The sequence below is a fragment of the Callorhinus ursinus genome, unplaced genomic scaffold (genome assembly GCF_003265705.2).
Source record: "Callorhinus ursinus isolate GAN/ISIS: 27379988/994484 unplaced genomic scaffold, GSC_fseal_2.0 scaffold25, whole genome shotgun sequence".
NCBI lineage: Eukaryota > Metazoa > Chordata > Mammalia > Carnivora > Otariidae > Callorhinus > Callorhinus ursinus.
In genome coordinates, this window is record NW_027397087.1 from 30,802,837 (window position 1) to 30,821,734 (window position 18,898).

General features: G+C 37.0%; 1 protein-coding gene across 1 annotated transcript; it reads left to right on the plus strand.

The window, feature by feature from the left end:
- Positions 1-39: 39 nt before the first annotated feature.
- RAB11A (RAB11A, member RAS oncogene family) lies at positions 40-18,517 on the plus strand. Its single transcript, XM_025884477.2, has 5 exons — positions 40-214; positions 6,889-7,084; positions 7,320-7,513; positions 8,476-8,556; positions 16,723-18,517. Exons 1-5 carry the CDS (start codon positions 175-177, stop codon positions 16,860-16,862), a joined length of 651 nt encoding a protein of 216 aa, XP_025740262.1. The 5' UTR covers positions 40-174; the 3' UTR covers positions 16,863-18,517.
- Positions 18,518-18,898: the final 381 nt, after the last annotated feature.

The window sequence follows — 18,898 nt, forward strand, 5'->3', positions numbered from 1 at the left end:
CCGGAAGTACTTCCCCTTAGGGGCTGGGGCTTGCCGGAAGTGTCGTAGGGGCAGGGAGGGGTTCTTTACCCGGTCGGGCAGCTGAAGCTCGGCTCTCGGGTTACCCCTGCAGCGACGCCCCCTGGTCCCACCGATACCACTGCTGCTCCCGCCCCTTCGCTCCTCGGCCGCGCAATGGGCACCCGCGACGACGAGTACGACTATCTCTTCAAAGGTGAGGCCGTGGGCTCTCCCACTTTCCTCACCGAGTCCGGGTTCGGGGGCCCGGGACACTCCCGGGGGACCCGCGTGCGGACTGCCCCTGCACTGAAGTCGGCCTTCCTCAGCCCTTTCCTCTCTGGGCGATCTGTCCTGCGGTCTCCCAGCTCAGCCCTTCTCCCCTCAGACGGGGAGTCCTCCCCACACGCCGGGCTCTTAGCGACCTCCCCATAGGCCTTCATAGGCTATCCTCAGCGCCCCTCACCCTGTGTCCTCACGGCGGCTGCTTTCTCCCAAATCGTCTTCGTTTCCCGGGTTCGATGGCCCCTTGAAAGGGGCCGCCCCTCCCACCATCTATCTTTTCGGGTTTGGCGCCCCTCCTCCTCAGTATACACCCTTCTTGGCTCGCCCCCCTTCCAGAGCCCCTCTGGCCGGCCCTTCCGCTCGCTCACCTTTCCTTCGGCGCAGACTCCCACTACAGGTCTTTTTCTCATCTGCCCCTCTTTGCCCCTCGAGCGAGCCTCTCTGCGTCTCCTCACGGCCCCTCCCCTCGGACGGACGCCTCTCGAGCCGTCTTCTTCCATTCCCTGGGCCAGGCCCTGGTTAAAATCTGAGCGGGCCAGGGGTCCCCACCCCACCCGCCCAACAGGTCTCGTGGTCAATAACCTTCTCGCCCTGCCCCCGGGATTGGTAGCTCTTTCCCTGTCTTTCCTCCCCAAATAATTGAGAGCTTTCCCGTGTCTCCTGTGCGACCCCGAGCGTGGGGGGTAAGGCAAGAGGGATTGTCCATCACCCACGCGCGCACTTGTCGCAGTGACCCGGCCGACTGTTGTGACTTCTAATCTAGGCTTTTTTCCTCCTACCCTCCCTACCGGGCGACAGCCAGCCGGGATAACTCTAGACTGCTAGCGACAAGAGGTTGCGGATGGGTGGTGGCTGTTATCCTTGCCAGACCTGAAGGCCCAGTTCCTGAGCAGGAAAGGTTGTGCGCTGCACAAATACTAGCCTGCTTTATCACTATGGACTGGTTGCTTCCTGCTGCAACAGTGGGAGGATCCAGCCTTTTGGTGTTTTTAGAACAGGAAGGGAAGAGTCCTAGTTAGCCACATACCTTTCCCAAAAGGTGGGGGCTAGGGGGAAGTTGTGTGCTCTTTGGTGAAATTTAATATGTATTATGAGATAGGGAAACATGTAGTGCCCTTGGACAAAACATATTGGAGGGTGGGGAATGGACAGAAAGAATTGCCTATTGGTTAGTCGGGAAAGAATCCCAATAGTTGTTTTTTTAATCAACAAAAATAAGGGGTACCGTTTTCAATGGGAAAGAGTACGGTAAATGCTTTTTTTTTGTTGTTAAGTGAATGCGCTGTTACTCAAATGCTCTTTCTCAGCTCCTGAATTAGGGCAGCCATCAGTAGTATGCTTAACAAAGATCATTACCAGGGAGGAAGAAGCCATTGCTATTAAAGCTTTACAGTGGAGGGTGGAGTTTAAAAAGAGTGTTAAGCATGGTGATTGTTTCTGACCTTGTCATTGCGTGCTAAGAATGATTGACTTAAAGGAAGCAGGAAACATTGCTTTACCAATACTTTGCAAATCTTATCATCACCTCACTCCTCTTGGCCAGAATATTCTGTTACATAGGGTGAGTACATTCAGTGTTCACCCTCACTCCCCTATAGTGGAAAATCATTTACAGAGAAGAGTACTTAATGCATCTTTATAAATACAAAAAGGAGATGTGGGTTCGTTAGCATACTGTTTGCTGAAGGCATCTGAGATCATGTGAAATTACTTAGGTGAGACCCTAGAGACTAGTGTTTAGTCATTAAAAGATTTATTTTTTTAAAATAAGGTACAAGGCATTAGGCAGCTAGCTACCTTTGAAGTGATTAATTTAGAACAAAGATAGACAAACAACTGAAGAGTATTTCTCCTGTTTGGTTTGGAGCTTGACTGTTTATAGAAACCATTTATTTTTTTCACTAAGAATATTAATTATCCTGGATTGGTTTAAGGGATTTTAACGTTGGGATTAGAACATCCTGCTAACAATGATTGAGAGCACAGGGCTTTGGAATCACACAGGCCTGCATTCAAATTCTGACTCAAGGTCTTAAAACTTGCTTTGTGATCTCTGAGCCTCCCAATTCCTTGTCTATAAAAGGGAAATAATACCTATCTCTCAGAACTCTTAACCAGAATTAAGTGAGACTCTGGGGCGCCTGGGTAGCTCACTCGTTGAGCGTCTGCCTTCGGCTCAGGTCATGATCCCAGGGTCCTGGAATCGAGCCCCGCATCGGGCTTTCGGCTCAGCGGGAAGCCTGCTTCGCCCTCTCCCACTCCCCCTGCTTGTGTACCCTCTCTCGCTGTGTCTCTGTCAAATAAATAAATAAAAAAAAAAATGAGACTCGTTTTGAGGATTGAGTTAAGTGATAATAATATGAAGAAAGTTACTGTGGTTCTTGTCAGCTTTTTGAACCTTTAATCTTTATAAGAGCATTTAAATATTACGAAAGAAACTTAAAAGTAGGAACTTTTAAAGTGTTTTATGTTACCATGGGTTATGGTTTCATTTTGTTGTACATTTTGCTGTTCAAGATAGGGTGTTTAAAAAATTCTGCTGAGAAGAATTTCCACTTTTTAAAAAGCTCTAACAGGATATGAGTCACTTTTTTTTTTTTTTTTACTTTACTGCTGATTGTTTGGCAATTTCTTATTTATACAATTATATTTTAAAGCAAAGCAACAATTTTAAAGTGGTTTCATTCTACAGAGGTTTATACACCGAGATGAGGTAGACCTTTCTACTTGTAAGATTGCTTACTTGGCACCCTTAATACGTGAGGGAATTGGAAGTTAGTTTGTAACTCTTTAACAGTTCAAAATGAAGGGATATTTTGATTAGTACAGGATGGAGCGGTCCAGATGGGAACGTAATGTGGGGAGAGAGCAGGACAGTTACTCTACGTTATGTATTTGTTCTTGAACATTAATCTTTAGTTAATTTCAGCAGGAGACTTTTGGTTGCAGGGTGGGGAGGTTATTTTTTTAAACTTGACTTTTTATTTATTTTTATTTTATTATTTTTTTAAGATTTTATTTATTTATTTGAAACGAGAGAGAGAGAGCACGAGCAGGAACACAAGCAGGGGGAGTGGGAGAGGGAGAAGCAGGCTTCCCACAGAGCAGGGAGCCCGATGCGGGGCTCCGTCCCAGGACCCACCTGAGCCGAAGGTGGACGCTTAACGACTCAGCCACCCAGGCGCCCCTAAACTTGACTTTTTATTTAAAAGCTTTATTTAATTCTACAATTATGTACATACAATGTGGTTATGGCCCTGTGGGACACAGAAGTAAGCATCAGTCATAGTTGCTATTGGTGTTATGGACGCCAATTCAGAGTCACATTTTTTGAAAATAATCTGGATACATAGTCTACATCATTTTCTTTTCAATCTATCTGAAGGTCAGTAGTAATTAACCATCAGCTGATTGTCAATGGAAAAGATCTTAGGAACTTTGCTGTCTTGCATCTTGGTAGTTTTTCTTTCACAACTTTCGGTTGAGCAACTCACATTCTGCTGAATCTGGAAAAACTTGTCCAGGCTAAAAGCCTTATGGACTTATTGAATGCATTTTATTTTCAAGACTTTTGGTGAGGTAGGACTATGAATATAGCTGAAAAGAGTAGAAGAATCTCCCAAGTTTATTTATAAAAATCAATATGAAAATTATGTTATCCTTTCAGGTGATAACTTTTAGATCTGATGTACTGTGATTGATTTGTTGAATTAAATTTTAGTCCAGTACATTAGTTTGCAAGAGAGTGTATAAAACTAAATGGTTGTGAAGAGGTGGAACTTCTTATTAAATAATGGATAATTTATATGTATATTCTGCTTTTATGGCATTTAGCCTAATATTTGATATATAATGAACCAAATTTAATATTAGGTATTAGAATGGTAGTTAAAATTGAGCAGGTGAGGTTAACCAAGTGGTAATAAATATCATTAGGTTATTTTAGAAATAATATAGATGTTTGATATATAGATGCTGTTATTTATGTTTATATTATTATACATACTCCCCCCCATATACTATATAGATGGATATAGTTATAAAATGTTTAAAGTGGGAAGTACTTTTAACCTAAGGTAATAGTTAAGGAAAACATTGGAAAGTCACTGCAAATTCCTTTCTTGAAATATAGGATATGATCGTATAGTTTATCACATTTTTAAAGATCAATTATATATTGTCATCTTAATGAGAGAAACTATTTTAATTAGAAATTGAGTCCATGAACTTTTTGTTGTTGTTGTTGTTTAAACGTTTTTCAGTCATAGCCAGTAAATTCTCTTACGTTGCTTAGGTAATTTAATCCATTCTGGTTTATTTTTTAGTGACCTTAAATGTAACCCATCTTGGTTTGATTTCTCATTTGGTAACTGAATAGAACCAGCTTTCCTTATTGTGTCATTTCTCAGCATCTTCTTGGCAGCACAATTCTTACAGAACCAGTATCTTCTGGTGTCATTCAAGATCTAATCCTTTAACAAGTTGTTAGTCTTTTAATTCTGGCCACTCTGTCCATGTCTAGTTAACATAATTATTTTATACTGTATAAAGCATTCATGAGTCTTGAATTATTTTCAGATAAGGGTGCTATTTTTTATAATGTTAAAATTAATTGGTTACATGGAGGGGAAAAAATGCCTTTGCTATCTTTATGCTGAGGTGGGGAGATAATGAGCATAGTCATTAGTTAACATGGAGGTCAAAAGGGAAAAACCAAAACTTGAAAGTGCTAGAGTTTCTGTGGGAGGGAGAAGATGTTCTTTGAGTGTGTTACTTACTTAATTTTCCAGAGGCATTGTCATTCTAGATGTGTTGCTTTTTGGTTTTAAACTGGCTGGCTCCTGAATTGATTGATATCTGAGTGTCTATGAAGTAGACATGTTTTAACTTTTTGGTTTTTCCCTTCTTCCCTATTCCGCCCCTCAAGTGAGGCTTTTATACCTCATTGCTAGTGTGGGTTTAGAAATGATTCTCAAAGGTTTTCCTCAGCAGAACATTAGGCCTCTTGCACTAAGAGGCAACAGTGTGTGTATCCTGTTAATTGGGTAGATTATCACTGAAACTGGGATTTGACCTCACTGCCAGAAATGCGCTCCTTGGAAACTAACATAACCAACCGTCCTATAAAACTGGAAGTGCATTGTTTTTGTATGTTACTTTGATGACCTTATCTTTTCTGGTATCCAAGTTAAAGCATTTGCTATATATCTGTGTTTGTCACAATACCTTTGACATCTCTGATTGACTATATAACTAGAAATTACTGCTGTTTGTGCTGCATGGAGTTACTGCCACCTAGATGATTTCTTGCTGAATCAGCTAATAGAGTAATGTACTCTATCCAAGACTGTCCAGAGGCCAGCTTATATCCGCTCTTGTGGCAAGGAAGGAATGCATAATAGACTCTCTTTGCCCTCTGACCAGAGTGCAATGAGCTCTTAAGAGTTTTTACCTCCCTCTCCCCCTACCACCAAATCGCAGTCTCTTTAATAAGGTATGGTCTTACTCCTTAGTGGTGTTCTCACATGTTTGATTTTCTAGTCCTGGTGCCCAAATCAGTTAGCTAGTAAGAAAAACAGTAGTCAACAGTAGAAATAAGTATATTTCCTGAAATGCTGATAGCATTTTTTTCCTTCGTAAAAATTTTTTAGCTCATGTTCTCTAAACCTGTGAACTCATTTGTTCTTTAAATTCAGATAGAAATGCTTTAGAACAAGTTAACTGCCTATTTTCCCAATGTTTATGAAATTCTTAAGTATAACATAGCCTTGCGTGAAAAAAAATCCTCATGTATTTAGTTAGTAATAAACTGCCTCCTATAGTAATCACAGGAAATAAATTCATCTAAACCAAACTTGTTTTTTAAAAATTCTTAAGTCATAAGAGAGAGTAATGTGCCCTCCTTGCTTTGGCCTTTACTCAGAGTAAGTCAAGAATTATTAGCTTCCTGGGGCCCCTGTTAAACTTAATTGGGATGTCTGTTTTTGTAGGGGTCTCTATAGTTTCCTGCCCACCTGATAAATGCAACTATGAAAAGGTCATTCTAGTTTCTCTGATCTGGGTGGCAAAGTTTATAAACCTGATGCCTCTTACGGTAAATGTTATGTTTAATTTTGCCAAGGTGTGAGTCCTGAGGTCACACCCAGTCTTTGATGAAACTAAGAACATTTTCATTCTTTCTCTCCTTTCTACTCACTAACTTCCTTTATTACTTTCATGTATGATACTCTTTAATCACAAATTTTTTAGTTGGTGTAGGATTTATCTTTCATGTTATTACCTTCTATGGTAGTAAGGTTGGTACAGCATTGATGGTAATTAATCAGTGCCTAGCAGACCTGTAGTTAAAATTGCATGTGTAAGACAAGATACTGTATTTGTGCTAAGCAGATGATGTGTGGAAGTTATTATGTAGGTAGACACAGTTTAAAAAGAATAAATTGGTTTTATCAATTGGTAACAGGTTAAGAACATGGGCTCTTCACCCTCCGCTACCCCTATTCCTTTTAAAAAATCAGATGCTCTTTTTTTGCTTTAAAACATGGTGGTAATTCTGAACGTGTCTGCCTCACTCATCTGACATTAAGTGCTTTGTCTTTTTTTCAGTTGTCCTTATTGGAGATTCTGGTGTTGGAAAGAGTAATCTCTTATCTCGATTTACTCGAAATGAATTTAATCTCGAAAGTAAGAGCACCATTGGAGTAGAGTTTGCAACCAGAAGCATCCAGGTTGATGGGAAAACAATAAAGGCACAGATATGGGACACGGCAGGGCAGGAGCGATACCGAGCTATAACATCAGCGTAAGTCTCATAGTCTTTAAGTTCTGAGAAATACACTGTCATCAACTGAATTAGCTGATTTTTGGTATTGGAAAAGGTACTTTTTTTTCCTTGTAAGAATTCCTGTATCAGGATTTTGAAATGTATTTATAAATGTGCTTTTAAACATACATAATCCATATATTTAGTTCTTCCTGGTGTTCCCTTCCATCTTATGGTTGTTTTCTAATAGTTACATACCTGTTTCTGTTTTCAGATACTATCGTGGAGCTGTAGGTGCCTTATTGGTGTATGACATTGCTAAACATCTCACATATGAAAATGTAGAACGATGGCTGAAAGAACTGAGAGATCACGCTGATAGTAACATTGTTATCATGCTTGTGGGCAACAAGAGTGATTTGCGTCATCTCAGGGCAGTTCCTACAGATGAAGCAAGAGCTTTTGCAGGTTGGTGATATGAATTTCATGACATTACAGAGATTCTTACTCTTATGTCATGCAGTTTTGATACTTTCCCAATGACTGTAATCGCTTACAGTAGTTTCAGAAAGGTAAACATGAATGCTCAGCAAGGATTGTTATTCTGAAAGTTTGTGGTGACTTTCTCTTTTGCTTAACTTTGAGTCATTAAAACACTGTAGTTTTTGCTGCCAAAAGTTGAATATAAATCCCATTTTCTTTCCTTTCCCTGGAAGGGGGTAGATGACATCTATCAGTTTATTCTGTGCTTCTTGTCTCTTTCTGTTATGTCTGTGTTTTACCAAGGCTGCTCTTTGTGGGTCTGAAAAGCAGTGGCCCAGGGAGTGTCAACAACCCACAGGGAATGCGGCTGCTTAGGATTTAGAACTTCTTTGCTTTAGTAGAGGATCTGCTTACTTCTGTTCTGTTTGGGGTAGCCTACCAGAAGGCAGCATTGTGTATTCTTGGCAAATGAAAGTTGTTACTCTGTACTAGTGATTACGCTGTGAATAAAGGTTTTTATAATAGTTTTTTAGTGTTCCAGGCAAGAAGCTTTATTTCAAAAAATACAGTTATAGAATTCTAAGTGAATAACACCTACCTATCCATGTTTATACCTTAACTCTGTGGGTTGATGGGGGAGAAGGATGGTCGTGGATGGAAATAACTGAATATTTGATAAGTTTACTATGTTTTGAGTAATGTCGTTCATTACCATTCATTGGTAGTATATAGATGTAATAAGTATTTTTTAATTAAGGAGCCAATGAAAATTTCTCACTGTTCTTTTTAATCTGCTAAAGTGTAAATAGAATGGTGTCCTTACTGCTCAAGAAGTTGGGGAGGCCTTAATTTTTAGAAAGTTTTTTATTTTCCTTTTGAAGGCTTGAATGTATTATATCTCTTGTTGACTAGACTGAAGTTTTTATCTCCTTCCCCCTCACCCCCAGAAAAGAATGGTTTGTCATTCATTGAGACTTCTGCTCTAGACTCTACAAATGTAGAAGCTGCTTTTCAGACAATTCTGACAGGTAAGACTTGAATTTTTAGATTATACTAGTGGGGATTAGAAGTTTTAGGAATGTAATTTAGACAAATTAGGAAACTAAACTATATATCACAGTGAGAATCACTGTCATTTGAGAGCTGCTATAGCAAGAGCTGTTTAAAGTACAAAATTAGTTAACAACCCTTGCGTGCTGAACTTTAATCATTCTCCCTTATCTGCTTTATATTGGGAAAAGTACTTTGAAAATATTTTGTTCACTTCTATTATTACTTCAGTCCAGGTATTCCATACTTTGTGGTCACAAGCACAAAATAATGCTTAAAGGCACTTTCATAAGATAAATATTGAAATCCTGGCTATGGAAAGACATAAATGCCCTTTGAAATTCAGTAAAGAAAAGACTTGCTTTGTTCTGATATATTATAGAAGCAGCTAGGGAAAAACGTATTTTTAAAAATTTAAATGAAAAAACAAAAAGTAAAATTCTCCTGTGATATATTGTAGAAGAAGCATGGTGTCAGCTATGAAGAAAATCAGCAAGTGATTGCATATGGAAAAGTTTAAATAAGTAGTGGGAAAAGAACAAAGTTCATGCTGTTTTAAAATGTAGATGTGCAGATCAGGTCAGCTTCGAATTACAAGAAGACATTGTATTTGTGTTGACTCACATTGACTCTGACTTTATTAGAATGACCAACTTATCAGCAAGTTTAATCATAATCCTCTAGTAAATAGTTTGATGGGTTGTTTTAAAGTACTGTAAAATTATACATTATTTTTAAGAACTCTCAATATAGAGTATAGGATTACTATATAGCATAGTCTAATGTGTTCTAACAAGTCTGTATGGAGAAATGGTTAAATGAGTTTCCAATTTTAATGTAACAAGATTTTAACATTCTTTGTATACATCACTTGTATTAGAGGTGAACAGATTCTAACTTCAATTTTTAATTTTTATTTTTAAAACATTTTTACATTATTTATTTTTTTATAGAGAGAGTGAGCCCAAGGTGGGGGAGCAGAGGGAGAGGGAGAGAGAGAATCTTAAGCAGGCTCCACAACAGTCAGACTGTTAACTGAGCACAAAGATGCCCCAGTTTTTTTATTTTTAATTTTTCCAAGTTTTTATTTAAATTCCAGTTAGTTAACATACAGTGTAATATTAGTTTCAGGTGTAGAATTTAGTGATTCACAGATTTTAACTTTTAAATGTCTTATTTTATACTGGAAATAGGTAGGGAATAAAGCCTAGAATTTGACAACATGGACTTGGAAGCCTGACTTAGATGTTAGTTTTAGTCCTGGCTCCTTCACTTTCCATTGGCTCTGTAATCTTATGCAAATTACTTAACCTTTCTAGGCCTTAAATTCTTTATTTGTGAAATTTAAATATGTTCTAGGGAGTTCTGTTTTTTTGTTTTGAGAGAAGAGGGCTTTTATTTATAAATACATTGTGATATGATTTGACTTGACTTTTGTGTTGAGACTTAAAGGTTTTTGTCTCTATAATCCACAGAAAAGAATTGCCTGTTATTTGAGACATCTACTCTAGACTCCAAAAATGAGTACTTGAGTTCATACATGTAAAATCCTTAGCTATCCCTGGTACAGAGTGGACATTTGATGAATTAGTAGCTAAATAGCAGTTAAAGCACACAAAAAAACTTAAACATAAACGAGATATTGGTGATTCTCATACAATAGGTATAATAAACAATAGTTTATTAGAATTCTTTTCTGTTACCAGAAAAATAGTTAACTAACAACTGGTGCTGCGGTTGCATTAGTCTTTGGAACACAGTAGCTTTCCTTTAGAATCTTTTCTGTGTCAAGTTTCACTACAGACTGTTGCAAGCAAGATTTGATTAAATATTGCAGTGTATCTGCAAATCCTACTTTTCTTACGATCACTTGTGCAGATTCTATTGAATCGATACGTAGAGTACTAAATTTAGACCTAGGAGTTGTAGGTTTTTACTAGCACTTTGCTCCCACTCCCTGTGTAACTAGTTAACTGAAACTCCCTGGTCCTCAGAGTCACAGTGCCTTAAATAATGAGTGAGTTAAGTCACCTTGAGGGTCTGTGAGTCTCTCAAGGCCTCTGAAAATGTCATTTGAAAAAGTTTTTTAGTCAGTCCTTGTTGAGATATTTTTTATGTCCCATCAGATCTCCTCTGCATTGTAGCCCATTCTGATCACATTTTCTAGACTATTCTGATATTAAGTGAAGATGAGACCATCTGCAGTTAACTCTTTTAAGTATCATTTTGTAACATTGAACTTAATGATCTGCTCAAACATGAACTAATCAATAAGTATGATATATACTTCAAATTGAATTGTTTTGTCCTTAAAGAACATTTAGGGGTGCCAGGGTGGCTCAGTCAGTTGAGCATCTGCCTTTGGCTCAGGTCATGATCCCAGGGTTCTGAGATCAAGGCCCACATCAGGCTCCCTGCTCAGTGGGGAGCCTGCTTCTTCCTCTCCCTCTGCCATTTCCCCTGCTTGTGCTCTTTGGCTCTCTCTCTCGGTCAAATAAATAAAATCTTAAAAGATGAAGGTTTGGCTATTTTTCTTAAAATTCACTCTAGATTTAACATTTGTTACTGCTTAATTTTGCTTAAAAGCAAACAAGACTAGCTTCACTTATTAGCATTTTTCCTTTCTATATTCACTATTTTCTCAGCTTCCTCCATAAATTTCAATGTTGTTCTGTGGGATCAGAAATCATTGCATATGGCAGTAGACCTCTCTGTTCTTTTGAGTGTGCTAGGATGTTTGTTCTAAACTTCTCTTTATACCAGTAGGAGTATTAGTACTTGGAGGAGTGAGGCACCTGGGTGGCACAGTTGGTTTGAGTGTCCAACTCTTGGTTTCTGCTTGAGTCGTGATCTTGGGGTGGTGGGATCTAACACCTCATCAGGCTCTGTGACCAGTGCAGAGTCTGCTTGGATTTCTCTCCCCCTCTCCCTCTGCCCCACCCCTGCTAAAATAAATAATCTTTTTTTTTTTTTTTAAAGGAAAAAGAAATAGGACAAAAAACCCAGGAAAGACAACAGTAATTTCATTAGGTTTTAATTCTACCTTGAATGTTAACAGCATTAAGGGAGTATTTACATTGTATTTTGATGTTGCTGGAAGAAAAAAGTGTTTTCATTTTTAAGGTGGAAAATTATGTGTTAGAAAATTTATCTACATTATTACTCCAAAGTTAATTGTGTTGCTTGTTTTATTAGAATAGACCTGTGGCATTTTTGACATCCGTGAATTTGATACTAACTCCATGACAATTTTGCTGATGATAGTTTTTAGAGGTAGTTTGCTAGTACTTGAGTGAGTCTGTGAGATTGCCCAGCCTTTGCATTGCTGTGCAGTTTTGTTTTCTTTCATGCTCAAGTTTGTTAAGGGATGTTTTTAATCTATACTTTCCATACTCCTAATTATTTTTTCTTTTAACTTTGGTTTTTGACCATTTCAGAGTTAAAGTTACAATAATAGTTCAAAGAATTTGTACATACCATTCACCATAATCCCCAAATGTTGGTATTTTACTGTATGTGCTTTATTTTTTTTCTTCCTGTTGCTATATACTAATTTTTCTTTGCACCATTTCAGAGTGGCAGACATGTTGCCTCTTGGAACTAAGTACTTTTCAATGCATATTTCTTAAAAACAAGGATGTTCTCTTTCATTACCATAGTGCAGTTAGCAAAAATCAAGAGTTAGATTGTAGTCCAAATCAATGTTTAGCTACAGACCTTGTGCAGATTTTGCCAGTTGTTTGAATTATGTCCTTATTAGCAAAAGAAATTCTGAGATCACATCACACATTGCATTCAGCTCTCCCCATCTCCTTCATCTCCTTTAATCTGGAACAGATCCTTAGTCTTTTGTTTATTGACATCTTTTGAAGGGTACAGGTCATTTATTTTGTAGTGTCCCTCAGTTTGGGTTTGTCTCATGTTTCCTCATAATTAAATTCAGATTATTGCAGTTTCAGCAAGAATACCACAAAAGTGATCTCTGTATCCCATCAGGAGGTTGTGATACTGGTTTGTTGTATTCATTACTGATGATGCGAACTCTGATCACTTGGTTAGAGTGGTACGTGCAAGGTTTCTCCACATAATAAGCCCAAGTCATCTTTTTAGTTACGAAAACTGAATTGCTAATTTTATGGTTAAAGTAGTGAGAATCATTTAATTAGGTGTAGGATTTTTTTTTTTCTTTTTAATGTAAGCTCCATGCCTAGCGTAGAGCCCATTGTAGGGCTTAGAGATCAAGACCTGAGATCAAGACCTGAGCTGATGAAATCAGGAGTCTAATAACCCTTAACCAACTGAGCCACCCAGGTGCCGCCCTTAGGTGTAGTAATTTATTTTTGTTCTTGGCATGTGGCAGTGTTTTCAAGTATGTGTCAGTGTATCAGATCAGAACATTTTTTTTTATGTTTAAGAAACTTAATGGTGAGCAGTGGGTTTGAAGAAGACCTAACAAATTCTGACCTAGGCTGTAGTGGAATAACTCAGGCTTTTGCTATTTTCATAATTTTTGAGAGCCCAAAGAATTTTAGCTCTTTGTTCCCCAGTTTGGAACAATTGCATTTAACTTCCTTAGAGTGTACTTTGCAATTTGCTTCATACTTTCATTAGAGTAGAAATAGGCATATGTCTTTTTTAATTTTAACTTTACCAGGTTATATTTAAAACTATCTTCTATTAATATTTTAACTTTCTATTTAGATTTATAAGAGATTCTAACATAGGAACGATACAGCAGAATTCCTTTTCTTTTTAACCTTGCCTAGCCTTTGGACATCTTGAAAAGGGGCTGTACAGGAATTGTATCACATACATTTGGTTCTAAAGGAGAACATGCCCTTGAAAGAAGAAAACACTTGCATCTGGTTTAGCACGTCACTAGTCTTGTTTCCCTTCCCCCACTTAAATAACCTCTAATCAGATACCAACTAGAAGGTACCTGCTTCCTATTACCTTATCAAAGTTTTTTTTTTTAGTGACACGCCGAGCCACCGGAGATGTTAAATAAACTACTTCAGTAGCCTCTTAGTGCTCATTCTACTTGAAAGAAAATTTTTCTTTTACTTTTTTGATCAACGCTTTCCTATTTTCTTTATTGCTTTGGCATTTTCATTAGCGGATATCTTTTTGGTGACTGGAACTAATGTAGTAGTAATCCATTTCTACAAAACAGTGTGCAGTCCTTGCAGACCAGTTGTATAATAACTGCTCAGATTTCTTGCTTTGTAATGAGATCTCTTTAATATTTAACTTTCTTTTCTCTGAGAACTCTGCCTTTTCTTCTCTTACAGTATTCGCTTTTCATGTAAGAGCCTGCAAAATACTTTTTGTTTTGGTTTCTCTAACTTGAATCTTCCAACTTGTAAAGAAGTTAAAATTTGTAGAGGGTCACATATAATCATTTGCACTTAAAGAAGACCCATCCAGTTTGGGATTAGAGAGAACATTAAAGAATGAATAGTAGAGTTTTACATTATGTTGATAACTGTCTTTATTCCTTAGCCACTAGCCTGATGAATGAGTGTCTTTTTCTTTACCCTTGACACACTTCCCCAATTCCATCTCTTTGCAATGAAAAGAATCTAAATGAAGACTACATATCCTTTTTTTAATTCAGTCAGTAGGCTTTTTTGGTTTTCCCTTGATACTTCTTCAGCTTTGAGAAGTACAGTCAGCCTCCTCAAACACAGATTTTAGCCACCCCCCACCCCGAAAAAAGTAGGAAAATGTACATTATAGCTGTCAGTGTTCTTGCTAGTTCACACATTCAATTGACTATAGGTTGCTGTTCTTCAACTTAGGGAAATTAGTTCTTAATTTGGAGAAAATGTATTCATTTAACACATTTCTTTTTCTTTAACTTTTTGAATGTAAAGTTTCCAACATACCAAAAGTAGGACAGTATCCTGACCTCCAGTGTAGCCACCAACAACCATCAGTTCATGACCAGTGTTTTGTTCCACCTATTCCCTTCCTTATTTTTTTGAAACAAATCCCAGATATTACATCATTTCATTGGTAAACATTTCATGATGTATAGCTAAAAGATTAGGGCATAAACCCAAAACAACAAAACTACTAAAAATTGGCAGTAATTTCTTATCTATTATCCAAACAGTACTAAAATTTTGTCTCAATTTTTATTTTTTTACAGTTCAAATTAGAATCCAATCCAAATGATGTTACTACATTGCAGTTGGTTGACATGTTCTTTGAGCATTTTGAAAATAGAATTCTGCTTTCTCTTTTTACCCTATAACTTTATATTTTTAAAATTTTCAGGTATTATAGAAATATGTTACATCCTTCATATAGAATCATCACTTTACCACATTTGACCTATGTCTACATGTGTGCATATTCTTTTTTTCCCTTTTGCTCAGTCTTCAGAATATAAATTGTAGACATTGTGGCACTTTACAAGTAAATACTGAAGCATTTTAGCTCCTGAGTACAAGGCATTCTGTATAATCACAGTACCATATATCCATGTTTAAGAAATGATGTTTATATGGTATTAGCTAATGTGCAGTTCATATTCCTATTTCTCCAAGTGTACTAATAATTCTTTATAGATTTGGTTTTTACATTTTAAATGTTCAGCCAAGGGTCACACATTGATAGAATTGTTTTATATCTGGGGTATTATTAAATAGAGTAGCTGTTGGGCACAAGTTATTGAATGCTTGAAATATGGCTAGTGGACTGAGGAATTGGATTTTAAATTTAATTTAAATATGTGAGTACTGTATTGGACACTACAGCTGTAGAACATTTACGTCCCATCTTTTAAATGTATTTTTATAACAATAAGTTTTTTGAAGACTCTTGGCTAGTTTTTTTGTAGAATGTCCCTCAATCTGGATTTATCTAGTGGTTTTATTAGGATAAATTCATTTTAAACATTTTTGGCAGGAATACATAGGTATTCATCATAGGACTACAGTGTGTCTTTCATAGTAGATCATAATAGTAGGCACATGATGTCAATTTGTCCCATTTTTAGAATTCTCTTACCCTTTGAGGTTTTTTTTTTGAGGGAGAACTGGGAGAATAAAGATAAATAAGATACATTTTTCTGTTTGTAAGGAGTCTATAATTGAGTCAGAGGGAAACCCTTTTAGGCAGTGAAATAAAAGACCAACTAAAATGAGTTAAGTAAAGATACTTGGTGTAGAGGAATTTAATAACATTTATTGGACCAACTAGTTACTTATCACACCCCTGCTATAAGTCATATGCTGGAGAAAAAGAACTGAATAAGGTAGACACAGTGCTTGTCTTTACAGAGTTTAATGTTTAGTGGAAGAGGTAGACAACAGTTTTTGTTTTTTGGTTTTTTACAGTTAGTTTTGATGAGTGTCAGAAAATCTTAAGTTCCTGGTTAATAACTATTTAATTACAATTTAGCTTTAATTCAGGAGGCATTGATAAACATTATCTTTCCCTCCTTTTTTAAGAGTACTTTGGGATTTTGGAATATTTATGAAGTTGTGCTCTTCCCTACACAGCCAGGAAAAATACTAATGTATCTCATAGTGCAGATTTATTTTTATTTTTCTGTGGTACAGTATCAATGTATGTAGGGTTTTTTGACAAGGGTAGACTGAAAATACTCTCATGGTTTAATTTTTATTTATTTTTTCTCATGGTTTAATTTAGATCTAATCCCATAAACTATGTACTCTCTTTAAACCAATTTATTTAATTGGTGAACCTTTATCTCTGAAATGGAAAACTTTTTTTCTCTTCTTACCATTCTTCTATTCAGTGGCTATTTGAAAATAAAACTTTACATTTATACATTCTTTTTTTTTTTTTTTTTAAAGATTTTGTTTATTTGACAGAGAGAGACACGAGAGAGGGAACACAAGCAGGGAGAGTGGGAGGGGGAGAAGCAGGCTTCCCACGGTGCGGGGAGCCCCCAGCCTGCTTCTCCCCCTCCCAGGACCCTGGGATCATGACCTGAGCTGAAGGCAGATGCTTTACGACTGAGCCACCCAGGCGCCCCTGCATTTATACATTCTTTGTCCAAGTTTATTTGCAGTCTTTTTCTGCAAATCTATTTTCTACTTCTGTGTACTACTATATCAGCTACTAAAGTGTCTATTCACAGTGAGTATTGCTGGTTTTTTTCCCCCCAGAGATATACCGCATTGTTTCCCAGAAGCAAATGTCAGACAGACGTGAAAATGACATGTCTCCAAGCAACAATGTGGTTCCTATTCATGTTCCACCAACCACTGAAAACAAGCCAAAGGTGCAGTGCTGTCAGAACATTTAAGGCGTTTCTCTTCTCCCCTAGAAGGCTGTGTATAGTCCATTTCCCAGGTCTGAGATTTAAATATATTTGTAATTCTTGTGGTCACTTTGTGTTTTATTACTTCCTCATACTTATGAATTTTTCCATGTCTTAAGTCTTTTGATTTTAGCTTTATAAAATCATCCACTTGCCCCGAATGACTGCAGCTTTTTTTCATGCTATGGCTTCACTAGCCTTAGTTTAATAAACTGAATGTTTGGATTCCTCATTTACTGTTTACTTTTCATCATGGAAGCCTGTCACTGTAGGACATACTAGAACTTGATCACTTGAAGCTCAGACCTATTGGTCTTGATCAAATCAAACTAAGAAGACTTTAGAAGAAATAAGCTATCATTTTGCCACAGAGCAGCTTATAATGAGCAGCTAATAATTCATACACTTTTCTCTCAATGCAGTGTATATTTCCACAAATCTAAGAATTGCCCTATAAACATAGCAGGATTTTGAGAGCTTGAAAATTTTCCATTATTCTGGAAGTCAATTTCTAAAAATGCCTTAATAAGGTTAAGTAGTTTAGTAAATTTTGTCTTTTAATTTTTGTAAGCGTCAAAGTTGATTAGAGAGGGGGACACTTTTTTTCTGGATAAGAATTATCTTAATAAACAAAAGACTGTTTATGGTTTCAGTAGCAGTGTGGTTATGGAGCCATATGTTCAACAATGCTGCCTGGCAGGCTGGGAACTTGAGAGACTGGTGGAATTCCATCTGAGATGCCTCTGTTGCAATGATCAGGCAGCCCAAATCATTGAACTCCTCTAATTTCCCAGCAGTAGATATGTGGCATTTTATTGCTCAGGCAATAACTGGTTTAATGCTGTTAGTATCAAATTGTGAAGTGTTAATTTTGTCTTAAAACCTTCCAGTAAATGAAATGCAACCTAGTTTTATCACCGTTATCTATCAGCAGGCATGGATAATTATTTTAACTATGCTGATTTTTGAGTTTTGCAGTATATTATGGAATACAGTCCAGTTAAATATCTGGTTTCAGTATGTCTAAGGAATATAGTAAGAGGTTAATTTCTGCTCAAGTGGTACCACTTAAAGGCATGTATTTTAGTATGTAGTACCTTGAGTTTAAATAGAATGCATTTAGGCATTATACAAACCTGAACTACTTTTTCCCCCACTACATTATTGAAATCAGTGGAGCAACTAGTTTCCCATTTAGAAATGTGCACACTAATACTGAGTTTTACTTTATTGTGGATAATATTAAGCACTTACTCTGCAGTGTTCTGAAAGTTGTGTCAACTGAATTGATACTATTCAGGATGGTGGAATATCCCCCCAGTACAAAAATATATGTGTTTGGGCTTGCATAGATTACTATGTTTCTTAGTTAATCTGTCTTTTGCGGTGCTCATGACGTGTGGGGCACATGTCGTGTGGGGCACACGGAAGGCATTGCTGTGGTCAGTCTTTCGGTTTTCTTCTGTAGCCATTTATTAGAGTGTTGGTTGGTTATGAAGATACTATTATCTATTTGTAAATTGCTACTTTGTATTTTATGCATGCTCTGTAACTTGATTTATTTTTATTTTTATTTTATTTTTTAGTTATTGATTTGGAATATATTCACATTCTAATAAACAGTTATAGGGGGACTATTCTTTATGTTGTCAGATTACATTTTTCCTTTGAGTGCTTTGGATGCAGCCATGGAATATTTGATTCTGATGAGTAAGAGCATAGGTCCTTGCATTACAGAGTAAACACTAAATTGGAGGCATCATTGTGTGAATTCAGCTTTGATTTTAGACATACGTTTCAATTATGCTTTTCTTGGAAAAAGTATCACCAAAAACATTAAGGAAGTAATCTTTGTACTTTCATATGTAACAGTGTCACCAGACCCGGGAAGAGGCATTTACTCGAAATCGGTAGTAAATCTTTCACAAAATTATTTAAGAAAAGGAAACTCTAGGTGGTGAATTGAAAATGAGTAACTTTGAATTTGTATCAAGTATAGACTTAATGTTGCTGTGGGCATG

Bases quoted from the DNA above. Each gene is read 5' to 3' on its own strand.
- RAB11A (XM_025884477.2), top strand. From the start codon at position 175: ATGGGCACCCGCGACGACGAGTACGACTATCTCTTCAAAG. The intron at 7,085-7,319 runs GTAAGTCTCATA...TTCTGTTTTCAG, and splicing joins TACCGAGCTATAACATCAGC to ATACTATCGTGGAGCTGTAG. The intron at 7,514-8,475 runs GTTGGTGATATG...CCTCACCCCCAG, and splicing joins TGAAGCAAGAGCTTTTGCAG to AAAAGAATGGTTTGTCATTC.